Source organism: Oncorhynchus clarkii, chromosome 18 (genome assembly GCF_045791955.1).
Source record: "Oncorhynchus clarkii lewisi isolate Uvic-CL-2024 chromosome 18, UVic_Ocla_1.0, whole genome shotgun sequence".
In the NCBI taxonomy this organism is placed as follows: domain Eukaryota; kingdom Metazoa; phylum Chordata; class Actinopteri; order Salmoniformes; family Salmonidae; genus Oncorhynchus; species Oncorhynchus clarkii.
Genome location: NC_092164.1, coordinates 41,537,262 through 41,562,095, shown reverse-complemented (window position 1 = coordinate 41,562,095; position 24,834 = coordinate 41,537,262). Strand labels below are relative to the sequence as shown.

Here is a 24,834-nt window from a genome sequence, read left to right as displayed (position 1 = left end):
CCTCACAACCGCAGACCACGTGTATGGTGTCGTGTCGACAAGCGGTTTGCTGATGTCAACGTTGTGAACAGAGTGCCCCATGTTGGCAATTTGGTTACGGTATGGGCAGGCATAAACTATAGACAACAAACACAATTGCACTTTATCGATGACAATTTGAATGCACAAAAATACCGTAACGAGAGCCTGAGGCCCATTGTTTTGTAAAGGTATCTATGACCAACAGATGCATATCTGTATTCCCAGTCATGTGGCATCAATAGAATAGTGAATTTATAGTTATGTCTTGCTCTTGCTGTCTATAACATTAGCTGGCTGTCAATGGTTGTTGCAGTCAACTGTGGGCCACACCCTCTCCTCGCTCACTTTCGCTGCACCCTCTGCTTTGTGTACCAAAACACCACTCTTCCCCGTATTGTTAGCATGGCTATTTCAGCTTGAATGTACGATAGCTAGCCACAACTATTGACATTGCTAGCTAGCTAGCTAACCACGTACTGCACTTGTGATTAGCTAAAATAGTAGCTAGCTAGCTTGCAAAAACATCATCAGTTTCCAGAATTGCCATAGAGCACATGCAGATGGGTATCAACCTGTAAATTCCACCAATGTGTGCAGACGAAGTTAGAATAGTGCCAGAGTTGACTTCTCTAAACAGGATACCCATCCTGAGGTCTATGAGGTAAATAAGCAATAAGGCCCGAGGAGGTGTGGTATATGGCCAATATACCACTGCTAAGGGCTGTTCTTATGCGCGACTCTTAGGTGTGGTATATTGGCCATATATCACAAACCCCCGAGGAGCCTTATTGTTATTATAAACTGGTTACCAACGTAATTAGAGCAGTAAAACTAAATGTTTTGTCATACCCGTGGTATACAGTCTGATAAACCACGGCTGTAGACCAATCAGCATTCAGGGCTCGAACCACCCAGTTTCTAATCAAAAATATATCACAAATGCATAAATCTGTTAATTTTACAAGATTTCTTAGAATATGGAATATGATGCTCCATCATGGCAAGCAAACATGACAACAGATTTATAGATCACTGTAACAGGTGCAAGTTTCAGAAGGAGCCCACCCTTGATGAAGGCAATAGCGTCTACTATTGGCTAATAAGAAGTACATGAACGAATATGATTCGCTCTTTGAAACGTTTTTCAAAATAGTGTTTATTTTGTCATTGTGTGCTGAATTATATTATTTTATACACATATGTGTATGTTATATTATTCTGTTTTTATTGTAATGTATACAGGTCTCTCTTGTAAAATAGATGTTTAATCTCAATATGACTCCCTGTTTAAATAAAAATACAATTGTTCCGTTTCGCCGTGGAGGCAAACATGCAGCACGTTAGTATTTTTTTTATTTGACCTTTATTTGACTAGGTAAGTCATGAACAAATTCTTATTTTCAATGACGGCCTATGAACAGTGGGTTAACTGCTTTGTTCAGGGGCAGAACAACAGATTTCAGTTAGTAGTCCAACGCTCTAACCACCAGGCTACCTGCCGTCCCAGTATGTATTACAGGAGCGCAGTAAGACAGTCTCCTCCTTGTACAGTAGACTGTCGATAGACTAGTGACGAGCGGTATAGTAATAAACCTACCTGCGATTTATGAAAATCTATGTTTGAATAGTGTAATTATTATAAATGCGAGGAAAACCTATTTTGAGAGCATGTATTTAATATGTATTTAGACAATGAAATAGGCAGTGCTATAATACAATTATGGGTAACCAATACAGCCTAATTATGAGAGGCATCGCCATTGTTTAAAAATAAAAAAAATAATAAATAAAAAAATGTGCACTGTGGCCTACTACAAAACGAAACGTCACCGTGGGTGGAGTTATCACACGATATGAGTAACCACAAAAACTTTCCTGCAACGATTTACCTTGCCGCACCTGTCAAACAACTCAACCTTACTCGAGTTTCACATTACGACACAAATCTGAAAAACACTTCCTTCTTGCACTGAGCCAATTCCACGTTTTTACTATTTTAATCTTATGGAGCAGCATGCAGCCTAGACGTCGGGTAAGTCAGTCTAACTACGACTAACTAACTAAGTACATCAGTTCAGTTCCTTATGTCATGGATTTAATGGCACTGGATAGGTAGGATAAGGTCCAATATCTGGAGACCAGAGAGACCCACAAAAACGTTTTTGCGATATGGACATAGTGCGAAAACGGAGAACGCAATGTTGTCGCAAAATCAGATACTCTAAACCAGACCCACAAAACAAGTTATTGCGACATTGCTTATTTTTAAAGTAATCCGTTTCCGTACTACGCCTATATTAAAGTAGGAATAGCTTTTTCATTATTAAACAACTGCATCTCATTGGTAGGCTACTAGTAGTAGAATATAAATCAATATGTCTCTCGTGCGTGCAGTGCGCTTTAGAATGTTGATAAATCGCACTCCGTAGAGGAAGGTACACTTCATCCATTTTAAAGATTCAAAGTTCAATGCTCACTGATGACTGTCAGCTCATTAGCTTATCAAATGGATTGTTTACTGTGTGCCTGCAAACCATTGTATTATCACTCTTCCCTTTCAGGTGAATGAATAGAACTTGACCTTATGAGAATGAGGTTTGGCACCAACTTGTTTTATGGAATATAATTGTAAATCTTGAAACTGAAAAGTAAATAGTCACTTTGCAGGAAGACACACTGGCCAATAATTGCACACACAACACAGCCCAGACAGGAATATCATACAGATAGAGACAGGTGAGAAACAGTGATGTCCGTGCACCTGACTTTAAATCCAGATGAAGACAGAGCCGGAGGGCCTTCTAAAACCAGTGGGTCTACCGCTGCAGGACCTCAAACACCTGGAACGGAACAACAGGGCCTAGAGCACAGGGGGATGGAAAAAGAGGATGAGAAGCAAGAGGCGAAAAAGGAAACCAGCTCCGCTGCCTTGGAGCCTAGCACTTTGCTGTGGCTGGGAGACAGAGAGGGGGAGAAAGGAGGTGTGGTGTCTGAGAGCGAGGGAGCTGAAGGGGATGAGGAGGAGAGGGAGGCAGAGAGGATAGGAGGGAGTACAGAGCTTTTGGAGGGACAGGAGAGCCAGCCAGAGAGTGAGCGAAAGGCAAAATGGAGAGAGAGCATGCCAGAGGGAGAGAGATGGAGAGATGATGAGTTGGAGGGAGGCCAACGTGAGGAAATGGATGGTTCGCTTGCAGATGATGAGGAAGAGGGGGAGGAAGGCCCAGTGAATTGGATGCCAGAGAAGGTTGCGCAGGTCTTCACTCCGACAGTGATAGTGCGTCCATCTAGCAAACGGGAGGAGTTCCCACTTGAAAATAGCAGGTATGGAGAGATGGATACTGAGAAGAGACCTTTCTTAGAGCCCCAGACACCAACAGCCCCACCAGTACTCTACTACCCACAGTGGACAGAGGAGCCGGACAACTACACACGTATGTACCAGTGCCGGACCAATACCATTAATACTAATTGGGGTCAGTTCCATTTAAGTTCTAATCAGTGTAGGGATTCAAGTACATTCCTATGAAGAAGAAAAACATTTGTCATCATGTAAAATTTTCAATAAACGGTATATCAACACAACTAGATTCTAAAAAATGTAGGTTACATAATCGTTTTATCTGATCTTTTCCCCTCTGATTAGACATGTTTTTAGCTCTAATGACTCCCCCTGAAGCTAGGACAACAGAGTTCCTGCCCATCTCCCAAAAACATCTGAAAAACGAACTCTTCAAAAGAGTATCTGAAATAATCCCACAGCACCCCCTCCTCACCCCTGATAGCTACTTTATTGTGGGGAAAAGTACTTACTGTGATATGTGGTTGCCCCACCTAGCTATCTTAAGATGAAAGTCGCTCTGGATATGACTGTCAGCTAAGTTAATAAAATGTAAAAATGAATCTCTTTCCTGTTGTGAGAAATTGGTATGAAAATTGTCATGTAAAATTTGAGGCAGCATAATAAGACGTCTACATATATTTCCTATCGTCATCGACCTCAAGAGATGGCTGTTTTAATTTTTTTAATTAATACTTTGAGTTATTGTATTTTACAAACCCAATTTTCCCCAGGTTTGGCTGTAGTTTTATTGAACCCAGATTTCTCTGTTATTTAGATATGTGTGGTGGTAGTTGTGGGGATGTTCTGAAACTTGGCCTGGGCATTGGTGCTGCAGCTGTTCTCTTCCCTCTACTTGTGTGGGGCGGATATGCCCTTTTGCCCTTTGATGCCCCACCCCTGGACAGCGCCCCTCTCAGGCTGGTGTACACACTGCGCTGCTCCTTCTTTGCTGTCATACCCATTATGCTAGGTAAGACTGTGGACTATTAGGGTTGGGCTGTGATATGTTATCACCTATTAGAGATTATTGAATAGACTAAATGTGTGTTACTTCTTTGCTCTGGGCAATGCTAATGTTTTTATCACTTTTTTTGGTACTCTCCCAATCTTCCTCTACCTCCCACCCCCTCTCCCAGGTGTGCTGGTGCAGGGGTTGGCGCGGCTACGCTACGGCGCCCTAACGCCCCTCTACGAGGCCAAGGTGGGGGAGGAGAGCCGGGAGGTGGCAGTCCACCGGCACTACGTGGGCGACTCGCTCTCCCTCTTCCTACTCTACTTCCTGCAGCTGGCCGTCATGGCCACCTACATCAGCCAGGACCTGCTCAAGATGGTGCCCCTGCTCACCGTCGTCTTTGCCTTCGGCAGGTGAATGCCTGTGACTGCCTGTGTGTGTGTGTTCACCACTTAGTGTCAGTGGTAGCAGTGTGTTTTGCGTTGTATGTTTATTACAATGAAATCTCTTGCAAAGTTTTTTGTTTCAGTATGTTGCATTGAAAGTGGCTAATATTCCGTTGATTAGAACACAACTACCACAGTAAAGGGAAACGTTGATAGTGTTAACAGGGAAAACTCTAGAACAGTGGTCACCAAACTTTTCTGAGTCAAGATCACTTTCTGAGTCAAAATGCCGCTCAGATCATTTTTACACATGACTTAAAAAGTGTACGCCTGTGCAACATTAACCAATTAAAAAGAGTACTGAAGCAATGAGTTGCCCTGCCAATGCATTGTTGTTCAGGCCATTTAAAAAAAAAATTAAAAGTATATTTTAAAATTTGAGGTAGGCTATATGATAACACCTGTAATAGATCTGTTGTATTACTTGTAAGGCACAACCAAATAATTAGCTTTTATTTGTATTTTTCTGGGCTGATTGTGCCTACGTCTGATGGTCAGCAGAGGGAGAGAGCAGCAGACTGAGGGTCCGCCTGTCAACATCCCTCTGCTCTCCCTTTCCTCCACTGACCAAAAAGGGACACATTCTTCTAGCTGATGGCAAAACTCGAGTCGCACCGCATCGTTTCTGCCTCATGCATAAATTCATGTTACTCCTATGAACAGAGAAAGTGAAACATTTCTCGATACTAAAAATGACCCAATCCGCTAATAATAATAACAACAACGCAAGCCTATAGGTACACTTTCCTACTCATTCATTGCTGCTGCAGTGCTTGTTGGAGCACTGAGTGGAAATGGGAAGACTGTGCATTTTATGGCCTACAAGTGTTGACAGTGCTGAGTAAAAACTTAAACATGAACTCACAGCAAAGAGCTGCTGTTTTTTTATGAGTGTGTTGAGTCTCTCTCTAGTCATGGTTTTACACATTTTAAAATCTCACAGTATAAACGTTGCGGTAGCTTTCCTTTTTTGCCTGCTACGTTACTGCAGAAACTGTAATCTGAGCCATCCGATTGGCCAGCGGTAGGCCTATAGTGCAATTGATTTGCTCTCCGGGCCCGCCAGGAAGGCAGAGTTTGTACCTTCAGACACATGAAATGGTACAAAACGGCAACAGTTGTCTACCCGGCACGCAGGGCAGCTGAATTTGGTGCACCTAACCGGCAACAGTCTGAGACAAAAAATAAACAGGGGGGGGGGGGAAGCGTTTATTTATTTTATTCCCTGAAATGTTTGACTAGGAATGCCTTGGATTGACCAATAGGTGACCACTACTCTAGAGTGAAGTTCAATCTCGTGCTTCTCTCTGTGGGCTAATATTTATTCTGGGGGCCAGTCCCAGAGGGAACATTGCTTATCACCGATCCATACTTTTACCCGACATTGTTATCCTTGTCTTTTCTAACCTAATGATGTTTGTAAACACTTACAGTACCAGTCAAAGTTTGGACACACCTACTTATTCCAGGGTTTTTCTTTATTTTTACTATTTTATACATTGTAGAATAATAGTGAAGACATCCAAACGATCTAATAACACATGGAATCATGTAGTAACCAAAAAAGTGTTAAACAAATCAAAATATGAGATTCTTCAAAGTAGCCACCCTTTGCCTTGACAGCTTTGCACACTCTTGGCATTATCTCAACCTGCTTCATGAGGTAGTCACCTGGAATGCATTTCAATTAACAGGTGTGCCTTGTTAAGTTAATTTGTGGAATTTCTTTCCTTAATGAGTTTGAGCCAATCAGTTGTGACAAGACAGTCATATGTGTTAAAAGACAAAGTCCATATTGAGGCAAGAACAGCTCAAATAAGCAAAGAGAAACGACAGTCCAGCATGACAGTCCAGCATGGCTACCACAGCATTCTGTAGTGATACGCCTTCCCGTTTGTGTTTAGTGGGACTATCATTCATTTTTAACAGGACAATGATGCAAAACACACCTCCAGGCTGTGTAAGGGCTATTTGACCAAGGAGAGTGATGGACTGCTGCATCCGATGACCCTGCCTCCACAATCACCCGACCTCAACCCAATTGAGATGGTTTGGGATGAGTTGGACTGCAGAGTGAAGGAAAAGCAGCCAACAAGTGCTCCGCATATGTGGGAACTCCTTGAAGACTGTTGGAAAAGCATTCCTCAAAGCTGGTTGAGAGAATGCCAAGAGTGTGCAAAGCTGTCAAGGCAAAGGGTGGCTACTTACATTATTTATTTATTTTAACACTTTTTTGTTGTTGTTGGTTACTACATGATTCCATATGTGTTATTTCATAGTTTTGATGTCTTCACTATTCTACAATGTCGAAAATAGTAAAAATAAAGAAATCCTTGAATGAGTAGGTGTGTCCAAACCTTTAACTGGTACTGTACGTGTTTACATACCTTCTCCGTATATTATCTCCATGGACCATGCAAAACAAACTCACCCAATGTCACTTCTTCTATAGGCTGATCTACTGGGTTTGTGTGACCCAATTGGCTGATCTTGTTGTGATCTCTCACCCTACAGGCTGATCTACTGGGTGTGTGTGACCCTAGGCAGCAGCGTGAGGGGTTTGGGCTTCGGCCTCTCCTTCCTGCCCATACTGGTCATGTTGGGCGCCAACCTCTACTTTGTGTGCTCGTCAGTCAGTGAAGGGGCTGTCTTTGATGTGGCCCCGCCCACCACCACCCCACCTCCCAGGCAGAGTTGGTGGGGCTAGGAGGAAGAGGAGTAGATACGTCCAATCCTGAAGATTAAATGGACCCCCAGTCCCTAGATACTTAAACCTGAAAGAATTAGATATTACCATGTAACTTATACCTACAGTATCATATGTACACTTTGCCTTCTGATAGATCAGAGGCACGTTCCTTAGGCAAACGTTGTGCAACCTTGCAGATAGCATGTAGCGTAAGGAATACATTTCTGAGATGCAAGTCTGTTATCAACAATATAACACACGAGTTCCTCAGTGTTTTGCCCTACTGAATAATTTGAGTGAATAGTTCAATTGGCACCCACTCATTGTCATGATGTTTGTTTGGAAGGAGTAAGGGAGAAGAATCAAGTTCTTGGATTTCATGTCCTTCATCTGGAACATATTGGATCACATTGAACAATGGTTTATGGAGAGCTGGACAATTCATTAAGATGACGTGGGGCTAGTAACAGTTAGCCACCCCAATGAAGTTACCTGTAGTAGAATGATTGTGATATAAAGTGTCTTATGCCGTACATAAGCCAAAGAGGAATGGACCATCCATAAAATAAGACATGTAAGGCCTGGGTTGTGTTCATTAGGCACAAAACGTAAAAAAAAAGAATTTTTAATGTAGCAAAGGAAAATGAGCGTTTAAAAAAATAATTATTGGACAATCCAGGTTGTTCTTCCCCGTCTGTTTTCCTCCGTTTGTTGCCTAAAACACAACTTTGTGCAGTATATCCTTACTAACTAGAATTGTGTTTTATTCTAATCTCATGGCTTTGGTGAAGGATGGTCCAGAGCTTCACTGGAAGGTTTCATAATGAGCTATGACGACATGACTAGTCGGCACTATACAGTACATCCTGAAGGGGGTGGTCTTCCCCAAGTTATTAAAATGTAAGAAGACTTAAGTGCCAACATTGAAGTATGAACCTAGGGCGGAGTTGACTTTTTTGAATGCGTATAACATAAAATCCATGTGGATATTTTATTATTTCTTCAACTGTGCCATGTTTACATGTATTTCCTTTCTACAATAGTACAGCATTTACTACCACAATGAATGGGAATGAAGAATGTTAATTGATAGCTATTTAAGAATGTGTTACGTTAATTATGTCTGTACAGTACCATAACCAATGCACATACATTGTCCTGTTTGTATATGGAAGACAGCTCATAATTGTTGTATTTCTTTTGGGCATTATCTTTCAATGTTTACACTATCTTAATGGAATGATGTGATTCACATAATAAAGTAGCTACTAATCTTGCGTTTTGTCATGACATCATGAAGCCAAAGGATTGACAGTAACTAGTTCAAAAGCAGTGGTGTGTATTCATGGATGCCAAGGGAAGCCAGGCTTCCCCAAGGAATTAACCAAGAAAAACATATGTTGTTTTGTATCTTTAGTCTGTGTTTCATATATTTCCTTCGATTTGCAAGAGGCTGAATGTATGTCACTGGAGAAAGCGTCCGAGCGTACAAAACAGCGCCCCTCTCAGTATGCATAGCATATGATGCTGTCTGGTCAAACAGCATGGCATTGTTGCAGCCCATAGCACTGAATGCAAGGGAAGTCAACAAGCATTTCCCCCCCCCCTTGATAAAAGTATAAAATAATAGCCAATCAGTGTTGAGCTAAACTGAGTGCGCTCAGCTGTGAATGGTCCTTGCGCGCCAAAACAAAAGTGTTAAGGGAAGCCAGTTTGGATTTGGCTTCAGACCAATCACATCAGAAAACAAACTTCATTGACAGAAGTAAAACTTGAATTGTTGCATCTCGTTGTCCTCTGATGGCTATCTAGATAAAATTGTCCCTTTCCTGAATTATCCATGGATGGAGATAGGGATTTGGACTTGTGGTTTTAACTTAATTCTCAATACTGGCCAATGATAATAGTGATTCTGATCCAACCATAAATCAATACATTGTGCCCCTGGCCTGAGAGGATGGAAGTTCAAATGTTGTATTTATTTAACCTTTAAGATGGTTAAGAACAAATTCTTATTTACAATGACGTCCTACCAAAAGGCAAAAGTCCTTTTGCAGGGACGGGGGCTGGGAATAAATTTAAAAAACTACAGTTCAAAAGTGTGGGGTCACTTAGAAATGTCCTTGTTTTTTAAAGAAATGCAACTTTTTTGTCCATCAAATTGATCAGAAATACAGTGTAGACAATGTTGTAAATGGCTTTGTAGCTGGAAACAGCTGAATGTTTTTTTTTCTACATAGGGATAGAGGCCCATTATCGGCAACCATCACTCCTGTGTTCCAATGGCACGTTGTGTTAGCTAATCCAAGTTTATCATTTAAAAGGCTAATTGATCATTAGAAAACCCTTTTGCAATTATGTTAGCACAGCTGAAAACTGTTATGATTTAAAGAAGCAATAAAACTGTCCGCCTTTAGACTAGTTAAGTATCTGGAGCATCAGCATTTGTGGGTTCGATTACAGGCTCAAAATGGCCAGAAACAAAGACCTTTCTTCTGAAACTTATCAGTCCATTCTTGTTCTGAGAAATTAAGGCTATTCCATGCGAGAAATTTCCAAGAAACTGAAGATCTCGTACAACGCTGTGTAATACTCCCTTCACAGAACAGCGCAAACTGTCTCTAACCAGAATAGAAAGAGTGGAAGGCACCGGTGCACAACTGAGCAAGAGGACAAGTACATTAGTGACACCTCACAAGTCCTCTACTGGCAGCTTCATTAAATAGTACCCGCAAAACACAAGTCTCAACGTCAACAGTGAAAAGGCGACTCCGGGATGCTGGCCTTCTAGGAAGAGTTGCAAAGAAAAAAAACATATCACAGACTGGCCAATAAAATCAAATATTAAGATGGGCAAAAGAACACAGACACTGGACAGAGGAACTCTGCCTAGAAGGCCAGCATCCCGGAGTCGCTTCTTCACTGTTGACGTTGAGACTGGTGTTTTGTGGTTATTTTTGCCTAAAATTACATACCCAAATCTAACTGCCTGTAGCTCGGTTCCTGAAGCAAAGAAATGCATATTCTTGGTACCATTTGAAAGGAAACACTTTGAAGTTTGTGGAAATGTGAAAGAAATGTAGGTGAATAACACAGATCTGGTAAAAGATAATACAAAGACAAAAACAACCGTTCTTTTGTATTTGTTGTACCATCATCTTTAAAATACAAGAGAAAGGCCATAATGTATCATTCCAGCCCAGGTGCAATTTAGATTTTGGCCACTAGATGGCAGCAGTGTATTTTCAAAGTTTTAGACTGATCCAATAAACCATTTAATTTCTGTTCAAAATGTTGTATTATCAAGACTGCCCAATGTGCCTAAATAGTTTATTAATGACTTTACATGTTCAAAATTGTGCACTCATTAAACAATAGCATGGTATTCTTTCACTAATACATACTGGAAATTGAACAGTACAGTTAGATTAACAAGAATTTAAGCTTTCTGCCAATATCAGATAGGTCTATGTCCTGGGAAATTTTCTTGTGACTTACAACCTTATGCTAATCGCATTAGCCAACATTAGCTCAACCATCCCGTGGAAAGGACACGGATCGAGAAGAAGTTAATGAAGCTGCCAGTTGAGGACTTGTGAGGCGTCCGTTTCTCAAACTAGACACTAATGTACTTGTCCTCTTGCGCAGTTGTGCACCGGGGCCTCCCACTCCTTTCTATTCTGGTTAGAGTCAGTTTACACTGTTCTGTGAAGGGAGTAGATCACAGCATAGTACGAGATCCTCAGTTTCTTGGCAATTTCTCGCATGGGATAGCCTTCATTTCTCAGAACAAGAATAAACTGACGAGTTTCAGATGAAAGTTATTTGTTTCTGGTCATTTTGAGCATGTAATCGAACACAAATGCTGATGCTCCAGATACTCAACCAGTCTAAAGGCCAGTTTTATTGCTTCTTTCGTCAGGACAACAGTTTTCAGCTGTGCTAACAATTGCAAAGGGTTTTCTATTGAGCCTTTTAAAATGATAAACTAACACAACATGCCTTTGGTACACAGCAATGATGGTTGCTGATAATGGGCCCCTGTACGTCTATGTAGATATTCCATTAAAAAATCTGCCGTTTCCAGCTACAATAGTCATTTACAACATTAAATATCTACACTGTATTTCTGATAAATTTGTTATTTTAAATGGACAAAAAGTTGCTTTTCTTTCAAAAACAAAAGACATTTCGAAGTGACCGCAAACTTTTGAACAGTAGTGTATATATACAGTTGAAGTCGGAAGTTTACATATACCTTAGCCAAAAACATTTAAACTTAGTTTTTCACAATTCCTGACATTTATTCCTTTAAAAATTCCCCATCTTAGGTCAGTTAGGATCACCACTTTATTTTAAGAATATGAAATGTCAGAATAGTGATTTATTTCATCACTTTCCCAGTGGGTCAGAAGTTTACATTCACTCAATTAGTATTTGGTAGCATTAACTTTAAAACTTGTGTCAAACATTTTGGCTAGCCTTCCACAAACTTCCCACTCCCACAGTGGTTAGAGTGTTGGACTAGCAGCCGAAAGGTTGCAAGTTCAAATCCCTGAGCTGACAAGGTACAAATCTGTCATTCTGCCCCTGAACAGGCAGTTAACCCACTGTTCCTAGGCCATCATTGAAAATAAGAATTTGTTCGTAACGGACTTGCCTAGTTAAATAAAAATAAGTTGGGTGAATTTTGGCCTATTCCTCCTGACAGAGCTGGTGTAACTGCATCAGGTTTGTAGGCCTCCTTGCTTGCACATGCTTTTTCAGTTCTGCCCACAAATCTTTTATGGGATTTAGGTCAGGGATTTGTGATGGCTACTACAATACCTTGATTTTGTTGTCCTTAAGCCATTTTGCCACAACTTTGGCAAAATTGTTGGGGTCATTGTCCATTTGGAAGACCCATTTGCGACCAAGCTTTAACTTCCTGACTGATGTTGCTTCAATATATCCACATCATTTTCCTCCCTCATGATGCCATCTATTTTGTGAAGTGCACCAGTCCCTCCTGCAGCAAAGCACCCCCACAACATGATGCTGCCACCCCACAACATGATGCTGCCACCCCCGTGCTTCACGGTTGGGATGGTGTTCTTCGGCTTGCAAGCCTCCCCCTTGTTCCTCCAAACATAACGATGTCGTTATGGCCAAACAGTTCTATTTTTGTTTCATCAGACGAGAGGACATTTCTCCAAAAAGTATGATCTTTGTCCCCATGTGCAGTTGTAAACCGCTTTTTTATGCAAGTTTGGAGCAGTGACTTCTTCCTTACTGAGCGGCCTTTCAGGTTATGTCGATATAGGACTTGTTTTACTGTGGATATAGATACTTTTGTACCGGTTTCCTCCAGCATCTTCACAAGGTCCTTTGCTGTTGTTCTGGGATTGATTTGCACTTTTTGCACCAAAGTACATTCATCTCTAGGAGACAGAACGCGTCTCCTTCCTGAACGGTATGACAGCTGCGTGGTCCCATGGTGTTTATACTTGCGTACTATTGATTGTACAGATGAACGTGTTACCTTCAGGCGTTTGGAAATTGCTCCCAAGGATGAACCAGACTTGTGGAGGTCTACAAAAATTTGAGGTTTTGATTTTCCCATGTCAAGCAAAGAGGCACTAAGTTTGAAGGTAGGCCTTGAAATACATCCACAGATCACATCCAATTGATGTCAATTAGCCTATCGAAGCTTCTGAAGCCATGACAATTTTCTGGAATTTTCCAAGCTGTTTAAAGGCACAGTCAACTTAGTGCATGTAATCATCTGACCCACTGGAATTGTGATAGTGAAATAATCTAAACAACTGTTGGAAAAATTACTTGTCATGCACAAAGTAGATGTCCTAACCAACTTGCCAAAACTATAGTTTGTTAACAATAAATGTGTGGAGTGGTTGAAAAATTAGTTAATGGACTACAACCTAAGTGTATGTAAACTTCCGACTTCAACTGTATATGACAACAAAACACACCGACATGTAGCATGCTAATGTTAACTGGCTGGCCTGGCACATCGTTGCCCATAAAAGAAAGTTAGGCTAGAGCTCAAGCATTTTAGCCAGGTAGCCTAGGACAACAAACTAGAAGTGTGTACCAACAGTCAGAGACCGTTTAGGAGGATGGCATTGGCGTTTCTCTTCAAGTAGGGTGAGTCAACATGTTTTTTCTACTTGCACAGACAGACACAGAAATCCGTACCATTCCACAGCCACATATGTACCTTAAGGTGATTAAACTAAATAGTTTTTGGTATATTTTTAGTTGTCACTGTACTTATCACCTAAGCTTAGTATATGTTGAAATGTTGCTTCAATAGTGGAGGTGGCTCCTGTTTTCGTTGCGACTTGCAGTAACTCAGTGGTTCCAAAATCAGTTGTCCAAAAATGTCAGAAACATGACCTACAGTAAAGTCAAGCAACTGTTTGTTACGTACAATATGTTTTGTGGACTTCACCAGACAGAGGTTTCTCTCCGGTTTTGTAATGAAACAAATGTGTGGTTGAATTTATTCTGCCACCGTGTCTGGTCTCGGCCTTAGATAGCAATATATCGCTATCTCAGCGTCAAGCCATATGAACTAACAGGTTATAGTACAAACAATTATCAAAGCATGTGTGATAACACAGGTTGCAATTTGGCTTTTTTCCCCCCTGGGTTGGCTTCCCCTTTGATTTTACCCACGCACCGTTACTGTTCAAAACAGATACGCCTTTTCACTCAATTTGTCTATTTAATATATAAAATACGGTAAAACATACACAAAAGGGATAAGGTTAAGGGACTTGGGATACTTTGGTACAACAAAACACTTGTAAAAGCGGTATAGAATGTTCATAACATATCAGTGCATACATTGCATATGAAAATATACACAAAATGTATATAATTCTCAAACAAGTCTTTACAACAAAAAACCCAAAGCAGACTAACTGAACACAATATATTATCAATCATTTTCATATATTTGACTTATGCTACATTTTTACGAGGTTGTCTTACTCATTTGTGATGCATTTTGTTACTGTTATGTAACATGAGCGTTTCGTATAATCCCATGCATTTACATTTTGTAATTCGTTTTAATTGCTCATTTCAGGTTCCCCCACATAAATATTTTCATATCTTAAAATCAATATTGCAGCATTTAACTGGTCTTCTCCTTCATTGCATTTGCTATATCACATTAACTGATCGTGCAATTTTAGCAAGTTGTTTCAAGAAAGGAAACCAGTTTCATATCATGTATATAAGGGCGTTTAAATAAAAAAAGGTTGAATATCCTACACAAAATACCAGAAAAATAAAAGCTCCATTATACAACAATAAGTAACTGTCACCAGCACAAATTAAACACTTGAAAAATAAGACCTAGAAAACATTTTACACAAGAAAAAAAAAAAAAAAGGATGCAGGTTTTAACATAGATTGTCGAGACTACATTGCTAGAACATTCTGTACATGAGTGACCTGCAATAGACAGGGTGTTAAAACCAATCAAGTGTGGTGTCAAATGTCTCAAACCAAAGAGGGACCTCTCCCTCAGACTGAGGTGGGCGTGACGACAAGTTCAGACAAAAAATGTAGTGTGTAGAAAAGAAAGCCCCTGAATTGGGCCTGTTGTTGTTCTTCATTCTAGACATTCCATTTCTATGTGAAATGTTGCACCCCACTAGATAAGTCACTGGTGCCAGCCATACGCACTGAACCCTGGGATTCACCTGAGCAGGCAATGAAACTAAATCTGTGTTGCATAATGGACAGCAGTTACATTTCTAAAAATCAACACCACCTACTTACATTGTTAAATAGGACAAGTCCATTTGGCCAAGCTCACGGCAGAGTGTGAAGCATATGAAAACATGATTTCATATGGGAGAAAAAGTTGTTTCAAAATCGGCAAATTACTTTAAATAAAGTCTCTTGTTTTCGCTCAACCTTAGTGTAGTTCAAAGTTAGATCGTTTTAAGACTAAATGCCATGATTCAATACAAATGTCACATTGTGCTCCTTTCAATAGTAGAATCCATTTCATTTTTATAACTTGTGTTATAGTGGTCTATCATTTGACTTTGATAATAGGGGATTGGGTTCAGAGCGTGAGGCCAAAGGACATGTTGACACTGTAGCCAAGCAGGCCTCTAAAGAGCGAGTGAGAAAACATGCACACCATCAACACTAGCATTATATTAGGTTACTGAAACAAACTCCCCGGCTACTGCTGCAGGACTCCTGCATCGTAGCTCGAAATTACAAATCACACTCAATATGCAAACAGATCCACTGAGAGAATGACCACATTGTTTGTTTTAGGGATACCTAGCAAAGTCTATGCAAATATACTCATATTTACACACATCGTCCGTATTGAAAAGCCAACTGAAGCTATAGAAATATAGAATATGTGTTTTTGAATTCTGCTGAAACAGCTCTTTTGAAACATTGCAAAGAGTTGCAGAAAGCTAAGGGAACATCAAACGCGTTTGTATAATGGGTGATTTTATACAAAGTTTAACTCTTCATCCCCCAAAACGATCTACAGTTAAACAGTTCTAACCTCTAACAGCAGGTCTAAAATGCCAACATACCAAATACTTCCCTAAAGAGAGCAACCAGAAGTCCAAAACATAAAATGTGCATTGCATTGGGGTCTTCTACTAGTAGAATGAGCCTTTAGAAGTCCTCTGATGCGTATCCCTGCATCTAACCTCATTTCTGGAGCAACAAAGATTCACAATTCCTTCAAAAATCAGAATGGAAACAGGTGATGATGACTCCATATGCATCTGAGCAGAGAGAGGGCAGACACAAATGCTATGAGTGTTTACTGTTGTTTCATAGAGGCTGTCAGTCATAACTGAACAATATTCTTCAGTGTCCCTCTACCCGCGTCCGAGGCATTTGGCATTTAGGAGAAGAGGTTGATATCGGCACTCTGGCGAGGGGCTCATTTTGGCCTTGGCTGACAGTGCCAGTTGACCACAGAGTGCCACCACCTGAGGCTTGGGCGTTGGAAATTGGTGGCAGCGGTAGGATCCATTCCTGTGTATCCCTGACCGACCGGACATCCTGTTTTTGCCCGTCTGGGTCTCTTCGCTCAGTGCCACCGATGAAGCCGAGCCAGCAATCGTCGCAAACAGCGCTCGTCAAAACAGAGTCATTCCCAAAGTGCATTTTGAAGGGGGGGGGGGGGCTTTCTGGAAAACAGACTGCTAACTGCTAATTATATCTAACAGAACTGAACAGTCAATATGGCAGGAAGTCCCGCGGTGAAAACAACCAGCACTTGTTGAGCAAACACAGCATAAAGCCATCCATCATACTGTTACCGATACAGTCGTGCTCAAACTAAATACGTGACGACTGTCGTCCAACGAATCTAGTCCCTTTTACAAGTGGCATAAACAGCAACGAGCAGTCGAAACGTTTCAGAATGTTCCATTTTAAATCCATCCACTATCCTCAAGTCCCGATAGTTTTTTTTCGTGGGAATTGACACTTGCGCAAAACTCAGTTTGAGCAAGACCACGTCGAGATTCTTTGAGCCCCCATATTCATTGCACCGCCCCATACAGAATCCAACACACTACACCATCCTCCCCTCAGGTGGAACGCAAGCCCATACCGTTCTCTCTGCTTTGAGTCCTGGGCAGCTGGGTAAGTGGTTGGATAGGAGGCAGGGAAGGTGTGGTGGTGGGTGGCAAATGTCAGTGGGGGGGGGGGGGGGGGGGGGGGGGTTCAGTGTGTGTTGGGGGAGGGGGTCTGTGTTCGGGGTGCTTCAGGGGTCGATGACATTGGCGGCGTGGCCTCTATGTGACCCACGCGTCGAGTCTCATGCGTTTGATGTTGGCTCCCTCCTGCTCCACCTCATTCTGGGCCCGCAGGAGCTCCACCGAAGGGCTGAAGTCAGGAGGCAGGGAACGGCCACGGTTGCCCGCTGCACTTCCGCCAATGCCGCCGCCTGCCCCAGGGTCATCCCGGTCATTGCCCTCGTAGGAGCTGCCGTTGCTGCTGAGGCTGTGGGCGGGGGAACGGCCGGTTGGTGGCTCCAGGCACAGTAGGGAACCAGGGTACTGTGGCGGGGGCACGGTCGTCTGGATGCCCCCTCCAGAGGAGGACGGCGGGGGGCACGGTGAGTGGCGGTCTCGGCCGGGCGAGATGGGTTCAGACTTGATGCTCACATTGGAGTTGGTGTTGACAGTCAGCATGGCGCCCTGAGGTATGTGGCCCACCGGCCTGAGCGTCAGAGAGAGAAGTGCAGGAGATGGGAGGGGAAACATGGACAATGAGCCACAGCACAGAGATGGAAATTAAGAAAGAGAAGGAAGACAAGATGGATGAGAGTCAGTTTCACCTGACAATCAACTGCAAAACAAGCATAGTGACAGGCTTCTGATGTGAAGTTTCACACACAAAGAGCACCAACAAGGCATAGTGGTAGCAACACCATTTGAGTCAATGATCAAATCCATTCCAAGCAATTGACAAGCAAAATTCAACTTCAAGCTCCCAAAATCCATACAAAAACAAGCAACAGCATTAAAAAAAGCATGAAATTGCCTGTGTATGGCAGGTGATTTGGCAAAGGGATCATGGCAGCTATCGGAAATTATCATCCAGAAACTGGGTTTTTCAGAAATTCCGGTTGGAGGATTCCAGAATTTCTGAAAAACCTGGGAACTGTGGTAAAGTTTCCAGAATTTTGTAACCTTACACCCGTTTAAGAAAAAGGTGGAAACCACAATCACAGAAATTACATGCCGGGGCAGCCAAAAGCGCACAGACATTACACAGTACGGACAAATACAGTACCGGCCCAACCACTCATCTCTACCCAAGAGGAGGTTGGACTGCGAGGCGCTGTGGGGAGAAAAAAAACATTGGAGACACTTGCAAAAGGAAATGACAGTATGTAGCTATGCATGTGAGAAGTGTGCAAGGGGTGTATGGGTATTCACCAATCTACCTATCCATCTATACAGCAATTTAAACAAGCATAGATGGATAATACATTTATGAAGAGATCATAAATAGATTGAAGTTGAGCCCAATCCCATTTCTTCAAATATAGGAGCATGAAAAACATTTGCAGGTGCGGAAAATGACATTTCATGATTTTCATAAGTGGTCTCTGGACAGTGTTGCCGGATTCAATGTTAGACAGTCCTATGGTTGATGCTAATATATGTCACCCTGTGGAAAAGGCAACTCCCTCCCTTTAAAATAACAGACTTTGCGCACGTGTGTGTGTAAGTACAGTATAATTGACATTGTCCTGAATAACATTGTTCTGAAAAGAGATTGTGTGATAACATAGAATAGAGAACAGTCCCCAACCACCCGAAGGTACACATTCACCTCAGATTGGCTGCCAGACTGGAGATCTGGCTAGACAATTCCCCACTCTGTTTGTCCATGCCCCACATGCTGTGGACAAGAGAGAACACTCAGTCACACAGGCTACTGAGGCGGAGTGTGTGTGCGGCTGGGGTATTGGTTCTAGCAGCGGGATCCATTTTGGCCGTTTGGGACAAACCGTGGCTTCTCTCCTTAAGGCCTGGAAGACCCGCCCGGTAACAGCTTTGCAGGTTCTAAGGAAATATGCTTTCCTGTATGCTGCCATCGTAAAGCGGTGTGTGGAGTAAGAACGCAGCACAATAGGACAGTCCATATTGGTGCCCCATCAGAGGAAAGGAATACAGTGCATTTGGAAAGTATTCAGACCCCTTCCCGTTATCCACATTTTGTTAAGTTACAGCCTTGTTCTAAAATGGATTAAATTGTTTTTCCCCTCATCAATAACCCATAATGACAAAGAAAAAACAGTTTATATACACATTTGCAATTTTATTAAAAGACTAAAACAGAAATACCTTATTTACATAAGTATTCAGACCCTTTGCTATGAGACTCTAAATTGAGCTCAGGTGCATCCGGTTTCCATTGATCACCTTGAGAGGTTTCTACAACTTGGAGTCCACCTGTGGTAAACTCAATTGATTGGACATGATTTGGAAATGCGCACCTGTCTTTATAAAACAGTTGACAGTGCATGTCAGAGCAAAAACCAAGCCATAAGGTTGAAGGAATTGTCCGTAGAGCGCCGAGACAGGATTGTGTCGACCTGGGGAAGGATTCCAAAACGTTTCTGTAGCATTGAATGTCCCCAAGAACACATTAGCCTCTATCGTTCTTAAAATGGAAGAAGTTTGGAACCACCAAGACTCTTCCTAGAAAAACTGAGAAATCGGGGGAGAAGGGCCTTGGGTCAGGAAGGTGACCAAGAACCCAATGGTCACTGACAGACAGAGCTCCAGAGTTTCTCTGGAGCAAAGTACAGAGAGATCCTTGATGACCGTGCTCAGGACATCCGACTGGAGCGAAGGATCACCTTCCAATAGGACAACGACCCTAATCACACAGCCAAGACAACGCAGGAATGGCTTTGGGACAAGTCTCTGAATGTCCTTGAGTGGCCCAGCCAGAGCCCATACTTGAACATTCCTGGAGAAGAATGGGAGAAACTCCCCAAATACAGGTGTGCCCATCGTCATATCCAAGACTATGATATCATTTTTTTTTTTTTGTCATTATGGGATATTGTTTGTAAATTGCAGAGGGGAAAAAAACAATCCATTTTAGAATAAGGCTGTAACGTAACAAGATGTGGAAAAAGTCCAGGGAAAAAAGTCAAGACCAATTCACAGACCCCTTCCAAAGAATGTGAATTGCTTACAGCTACAAATGACATGGGGACACTATGCTACATGACAGGAATGGTCAGTCATAGTGTTTTTGATGGACAGGTCGACAGTCGTCAATTGGTTTGTAGAGAACGGAGGAGAGCTTCATGGTTGCTTTGTGACGTGGCAATGCAAGGATGGACTTACACCAAGTTGCTAAGCGATGCCAGACTAAGTTGTTGCTGTTGTTGATGTTGCTGCTGGGATAAAGACTGTTGCCATGGCGCGTTGCCTTGCAGCAGGCCGCCTGGTGACGCCAGGGCGTGGAGAGCGGTGATGTCAGCGCTCGTCAGCTGGTATTCTGAGGGAAGCGAAAAACAGAGGGAAAACTGTTGCACATTTCCTTACATGTGCTGTAATTTTTTTTTTTTAAATCAAACTTAATCTACTGTATATAGGAACTCAAACTCTCTGTGCAGCTGTGGTGCATTTTGCAGCTCGTTGTTACTCGCTCTTTGCTACTCTGAAACTACTGATCTTCGATAACATCAAGTGTCAGGGAGAAATGAAAACCAGAAGGACTGTGTACAGAGTTGTGCAATTCTGACCTACAGTGTGTGTGCAGTATATATCAGTGGAGGCTGCTGAGGGGAGGACGGCTCATAATAATGTCTGGAATGGAGTCAATGGAATGATATCAACCACATGGGTTTGATGCCATTCCATTGACTGCATTCCAGACATTATGAGCTGTCCTCCGCTACGTATAAGCATTTGTAGCTATCTGCTCATGCTTCAGGTAACCTGTGTTGTAAGCTGTCGGCATGGCGGAGAAGGGCATCCCCTGCGCCAGGAGGCTGGGCGTTGTCACCGAGACCACCGGTGTGGTGAGCATCTGGGTCACTTGTGCACCGGCCAAACGCTGTGCATTCTGGGAAGAAAGGAGATGAAGGAGACTGTTAGACCAACTAAAAACAGAATTTGAACCTTGGTGTTGGACAGAACTGAGCGACATGTTTAAAACCCGTGTATTCAATGAATGGAACTTTTGACATGCTTGAATGTCAACACAGTTGGATTCATGACAAGCTACGACTTTCAAAATGTCTCTCGTATTAGGTAGAGGTGGTGTTGGGAGACATCTTGAGACATCATGCATCAACACACATAATAGTAGTGGTGGCATTGCCAGGTGAACGCGAGCCTTAAAGTTCACTTAAAATTTCTAGCTGGAAATAAGCAAACTTCAAAAAGTGAACTATCCCTTTCAATGTGTGCCATTCATCGTTTGGGTAACCCCATGCAGTTTCCAGATGGACAGGGAACGTGCTGCGAGGTGGTGGCAAACTGCCGAGGGAAATGACACCCGTCATGCTACCCAAAGGTGTCAGGGTTTGACGGAAGAAAATGGGCCTACAAACAATGTCGATGAGCCAAATGAGGTGTGCGGCGAAAAATCGTCCAAAATTGCTGCTAACGTTCCCACTGATCGATGCTAGCGTTGCTTGAAAGCTACCTTTATTTTCCCCCTTAAAATACAGACTGATCATAGTTGAATGACGATATGCAGTCATGCTGGAATCCCATAACCTCGACCCTAAAGCCACATGCAGTCAGATGGCAACCATAAACTCATGACCATACCGCCACATGCCATTGGACTAAAGACAGAGACCATCTATACTTTGGGCTTAAATGACGAGTTGCGTTGCACACTTGTGACCATGTGAATGGAGGGGGGTGGGGGGTGGTCAACAGTCATCGACACATGCGAGTGACGGGAGAGAAAGATTCACCTCGCTCACCATCTCCAGCTCATCATCTGTCTGCAAAGGGACGGGAGCGGAGATAATTACACCACTGACCTTTCTCTGAACTCAAAACACAGTCATCTCTAGTTTAGACCGACCGTTGACTAAAAGGTCATGCTGGAGAGAAGACAGTATTCATAGTGAAGAAAAGGTCCTGTTTGTCAATGATAATATATATATTACAGATATACTATAGTGTATAATACAATATTTTATTATATAACCTTTGCTTACTCTAGATTGCACAGGTTGTGTTTTGGCAATCTGGAACTTCCATGCTAGATTTCACTCGTTACGAAACTGAGATAAACCTGTGCATAATAAGTGTCAAAGTTTGTAGAAGGGAAATATTCACAACCTCTGTAAATTATTATTTTGATGCAATTAAAAAAAGGTGTCCAAACACAGACGGGTCCCATTTAGTCTGGTAAAGCCTGGTTGGCCCTGGTTAGACCTGGTTCGGCATGGTTGAGCTCACCATCTGCATCAGGCTCTTCCCACCCTGAGTGGTGATTACCCGGATGTCTGGCTTGCGGCTGTTGACCATCTGTGGGCTCTGAGGCGGAGGTGGGGACTTGGCCGGAACTACTTTCCCCAGGCTGTTGCCGTTGGACACCGAGAGGAGGCCCGGGGAGGCCCTGGCACTGATGTATCCGTTAGCTGAAGGGGGAAAAGGAAGAGAGAACGTCCAAAGATAAATGACAAAACAGCTTGTAGGTAAATCAACACCTAGGCACAGCAATCATTGTTTAGTGTACTTAGAAGATGGAACCTCTGACAGATGTTAAGTATTTTCTTTCATGATCACCGATCTCAAAAGGACCTTATATATGACATACAGCAAAGAGCCTATATGGTCTCTGAGGAAATTAGATGGAGGGTCAGACTTCATGGTTTGTGCAATGCGATCATCTAAATGAGCAATAATCACTTAAAAAGCAGGCCAGATGAGACAGAAGAGCCGCAGACAGAAAATCCTACAAGTGGTTGCTAAAATGGCAGTCCTCAAAACAGTTTGTTTTGGACTTGGGGCTCGGGTAAGCTACGACGCAATTAATAAACTTGCCCTACTGTCCAAGTGTCTCTTGCAAGATCACATAGGCCTAATGATTAGTTTGTATTTTACATAATAGAACCAAATATAATAGCATAGTAAGCCTAGAGAATATTACTTTACACCAAAAACGCTTTCTTAGGAGCTTTTAGGATAGTTAGCTCACTGATCATGCCGGACAAAACTCAACAGTGTGCGCCACCAGGCAGGATAGAGTCTATGCTTGGATTGAAAATAAAATACAAGACTAATAGTTTGAACACCGTGTGCTCTGATTCACTCACCAAACATTCACTCAAGAAGATCCTAAATGCACATTCCTATGAAACTGATTGAGATCAAATGATTGGCTTGCAGATGCAGTGATGACGGCCCATCTCCGTTCGAAATATAACATTTTCTTCTTGAGACAATGTGGTGGGCATAGGCCGACGTTGCAATTGGAGGATGTATTTTATGCATATTCTATAATGGCTATTCAATTGACGACATACAGTATGTCAGTACAAACTGAGAAATTATAGCTCCTGCACCTAAAAATAAAATAAATAGCACTACATCATTGGATGTACTCCCAAACACACGACTCGATGACAAACAATGCTTTGATTGAAAAACAATTATATATATATATATATCCGTAGTCATCTCGCATGGCTCGTGAGCTGTGAGAAGGTGTGTACAATCCACGGCAAAAAGTACATTGATTACACAGAAAAACATGTTGACGTGCGTGTCACACAACATGACAAAATGTCTTTACATCATATCCTCAGCTATCCCTGGACTGCATGCTTCAGCCATAACGCTAGGCAACCCCCCTCTGTCCAAAAGCCTGGGGCTAGATTTGATTTCTCCCCGAGGGAGGGTTGACAGTGACACCTGAACCTTCTGGGTCTCCCTCTCTACCTGCCACCCTCCTGCATTGCTCCGGTGTCAATCCAGGAAAGTGCTGGGGATTCCAGGCACGCCAGCTGACGTCAACATTCCCAGATGATTCAGGGCAGTCCCAGTAATTACATTGACGGTAATGACAGAGAAGGGAGGGAGAGGAACTGCTAAGGACCTGGGTGGAGTATATGATTACTCTTGGCAATGTGTCAAGCATCAAAATGTTTTTCACTTTCCTTTCCTTTTTCTAGTCTTCTAGCAGGCCCTTTGCTTAATTTTTTTTTTTAAAGCAACATCCTCATTTCCAAAATGCTGATATTTATTGAGACTTTTGGAAACGTTTTTCTGTCATTTGAGCATCTCAATCAATCATTGTGGGAGCAAAATCAGAGTACGGGAATTTGTGTCTAGCGCCTAAGATAATAGATTAATTTGCTGTTTTTCACTGGGTACGCCGATTTCTTAGAGCGTAGTATTGTCAGTAGCAGTGTTATTGTAGAGTAGTCTGTCAAGGTTACTCACGGACTGGACTTGGGCATCCGCCATTTGAGTTGTTCAAGTCACCGCCGAGCATAGCACCTGTTGAAATGATGAACACTGGCTGAGCAAGGAAAATATGAACATTCCTACTAGTAGGAAAATATCTGAATACTTGTAATAAACATTTACATTCCGTTTATTACAAGTATTCAGATATTTTCGATTTGAAAATACAAGTAGTTGAATATTGGAATGTATTGGCAAATATAAATAAATGCTCCCATGCATTTGAACCCAGGTCCTAGGAGTATTTGAAATAAATGTATTTAGAAGAAATGTATCCAAATATTTTCAAATGCTAAGCTATTTATAAAAGTTATTTAAAAAAAAAAAATACTTTCAAATACTTCCAATGAGCGATAATCACTTGAAAGCGGGCCAGATGCGACAGAACAGCCGCAGACAGAAAA

General features: G+C 42.2%; 2 protein-coding genes across 11 annotated transcripts in view; one reads left to right on the top strand and one right to left on the bottom strand.

Annotated features, from left to right (window-relative positions):
- Positions 1–1,864: 1,864 nt before the first annotated feature.
- LOC139373526 (transmembrane protein 79-like) lies at positions 1,865–8,726 on the top strand. Its single transcript, XM_071114146.1, has 5 exons — positions 1,865–2,053; positions 2,583–3,452; positions 4,137–4,331; positions 4,498–4,726; positions 7,274–8,726. The coding sequence occupies exons 2-5, from the start codon at positions 2,771–2,773 to the stop codon at positions 7,464–7,466; spliced, it is 1,299 nt and encodes a 432-aa protein (XP_070970247.1). The 5' UTR covers positions 1,865–2,053; positions 2,583–2,770; the 3' UTR covers positions 7,467–8,726.
- Positions 8,727–14,158: 5,432 nt separating this feature from the next.
- The window catches only part of LOC139373525 (myocyte-specific enhancer factor 2D homolog), a 31,768-nt gene continuing 21,092 nt past the window's right edge, over positions 14,159–24,834 (bottom strand). Inside the window, exons 6-13 of one of the 10 annotated variants that reach the window (XM_071114135.1) lie at positions 24,407–24,463; positions 22,418–22,599; positions 21,925–21,954; positions 20,933–21,059; positions 20,336–20,489; positions 18,804–18,872; positions 18,258–18,305; positions 14,159–17,681 (exon numbers count right to left, since the gene is read on the bottom strand). In XM_071114135.1, the coding sequence (XP_070970236.1) occupies positions 17,255–17,681; positions 18,258–18,305; positions 18,804–18,872; positions 20,336–20,489; positions 20,933–21,059; positions 21,925–21,954; positions 22,418–22,599; positions 24,407–24,463 (1,094 nt within the window). In that variant the 3' untranslated portion in view covers positions 14,159–17,254. The remainder of the gene's footprint in view (positions 17,682–18,257; positions 18,306–18,803; positions 18,873–20,335; positions 20,490–20,932; positions 21,060–21,924; positions 21,955–22,417; positions 22,600–24,406; positions 24,464–24,834) is intronic. The other 9 variants (XM_071114136.1, XM_071114137.1, XM_071114138.1 and 6 more) reach the window with 9 other exon arrangements.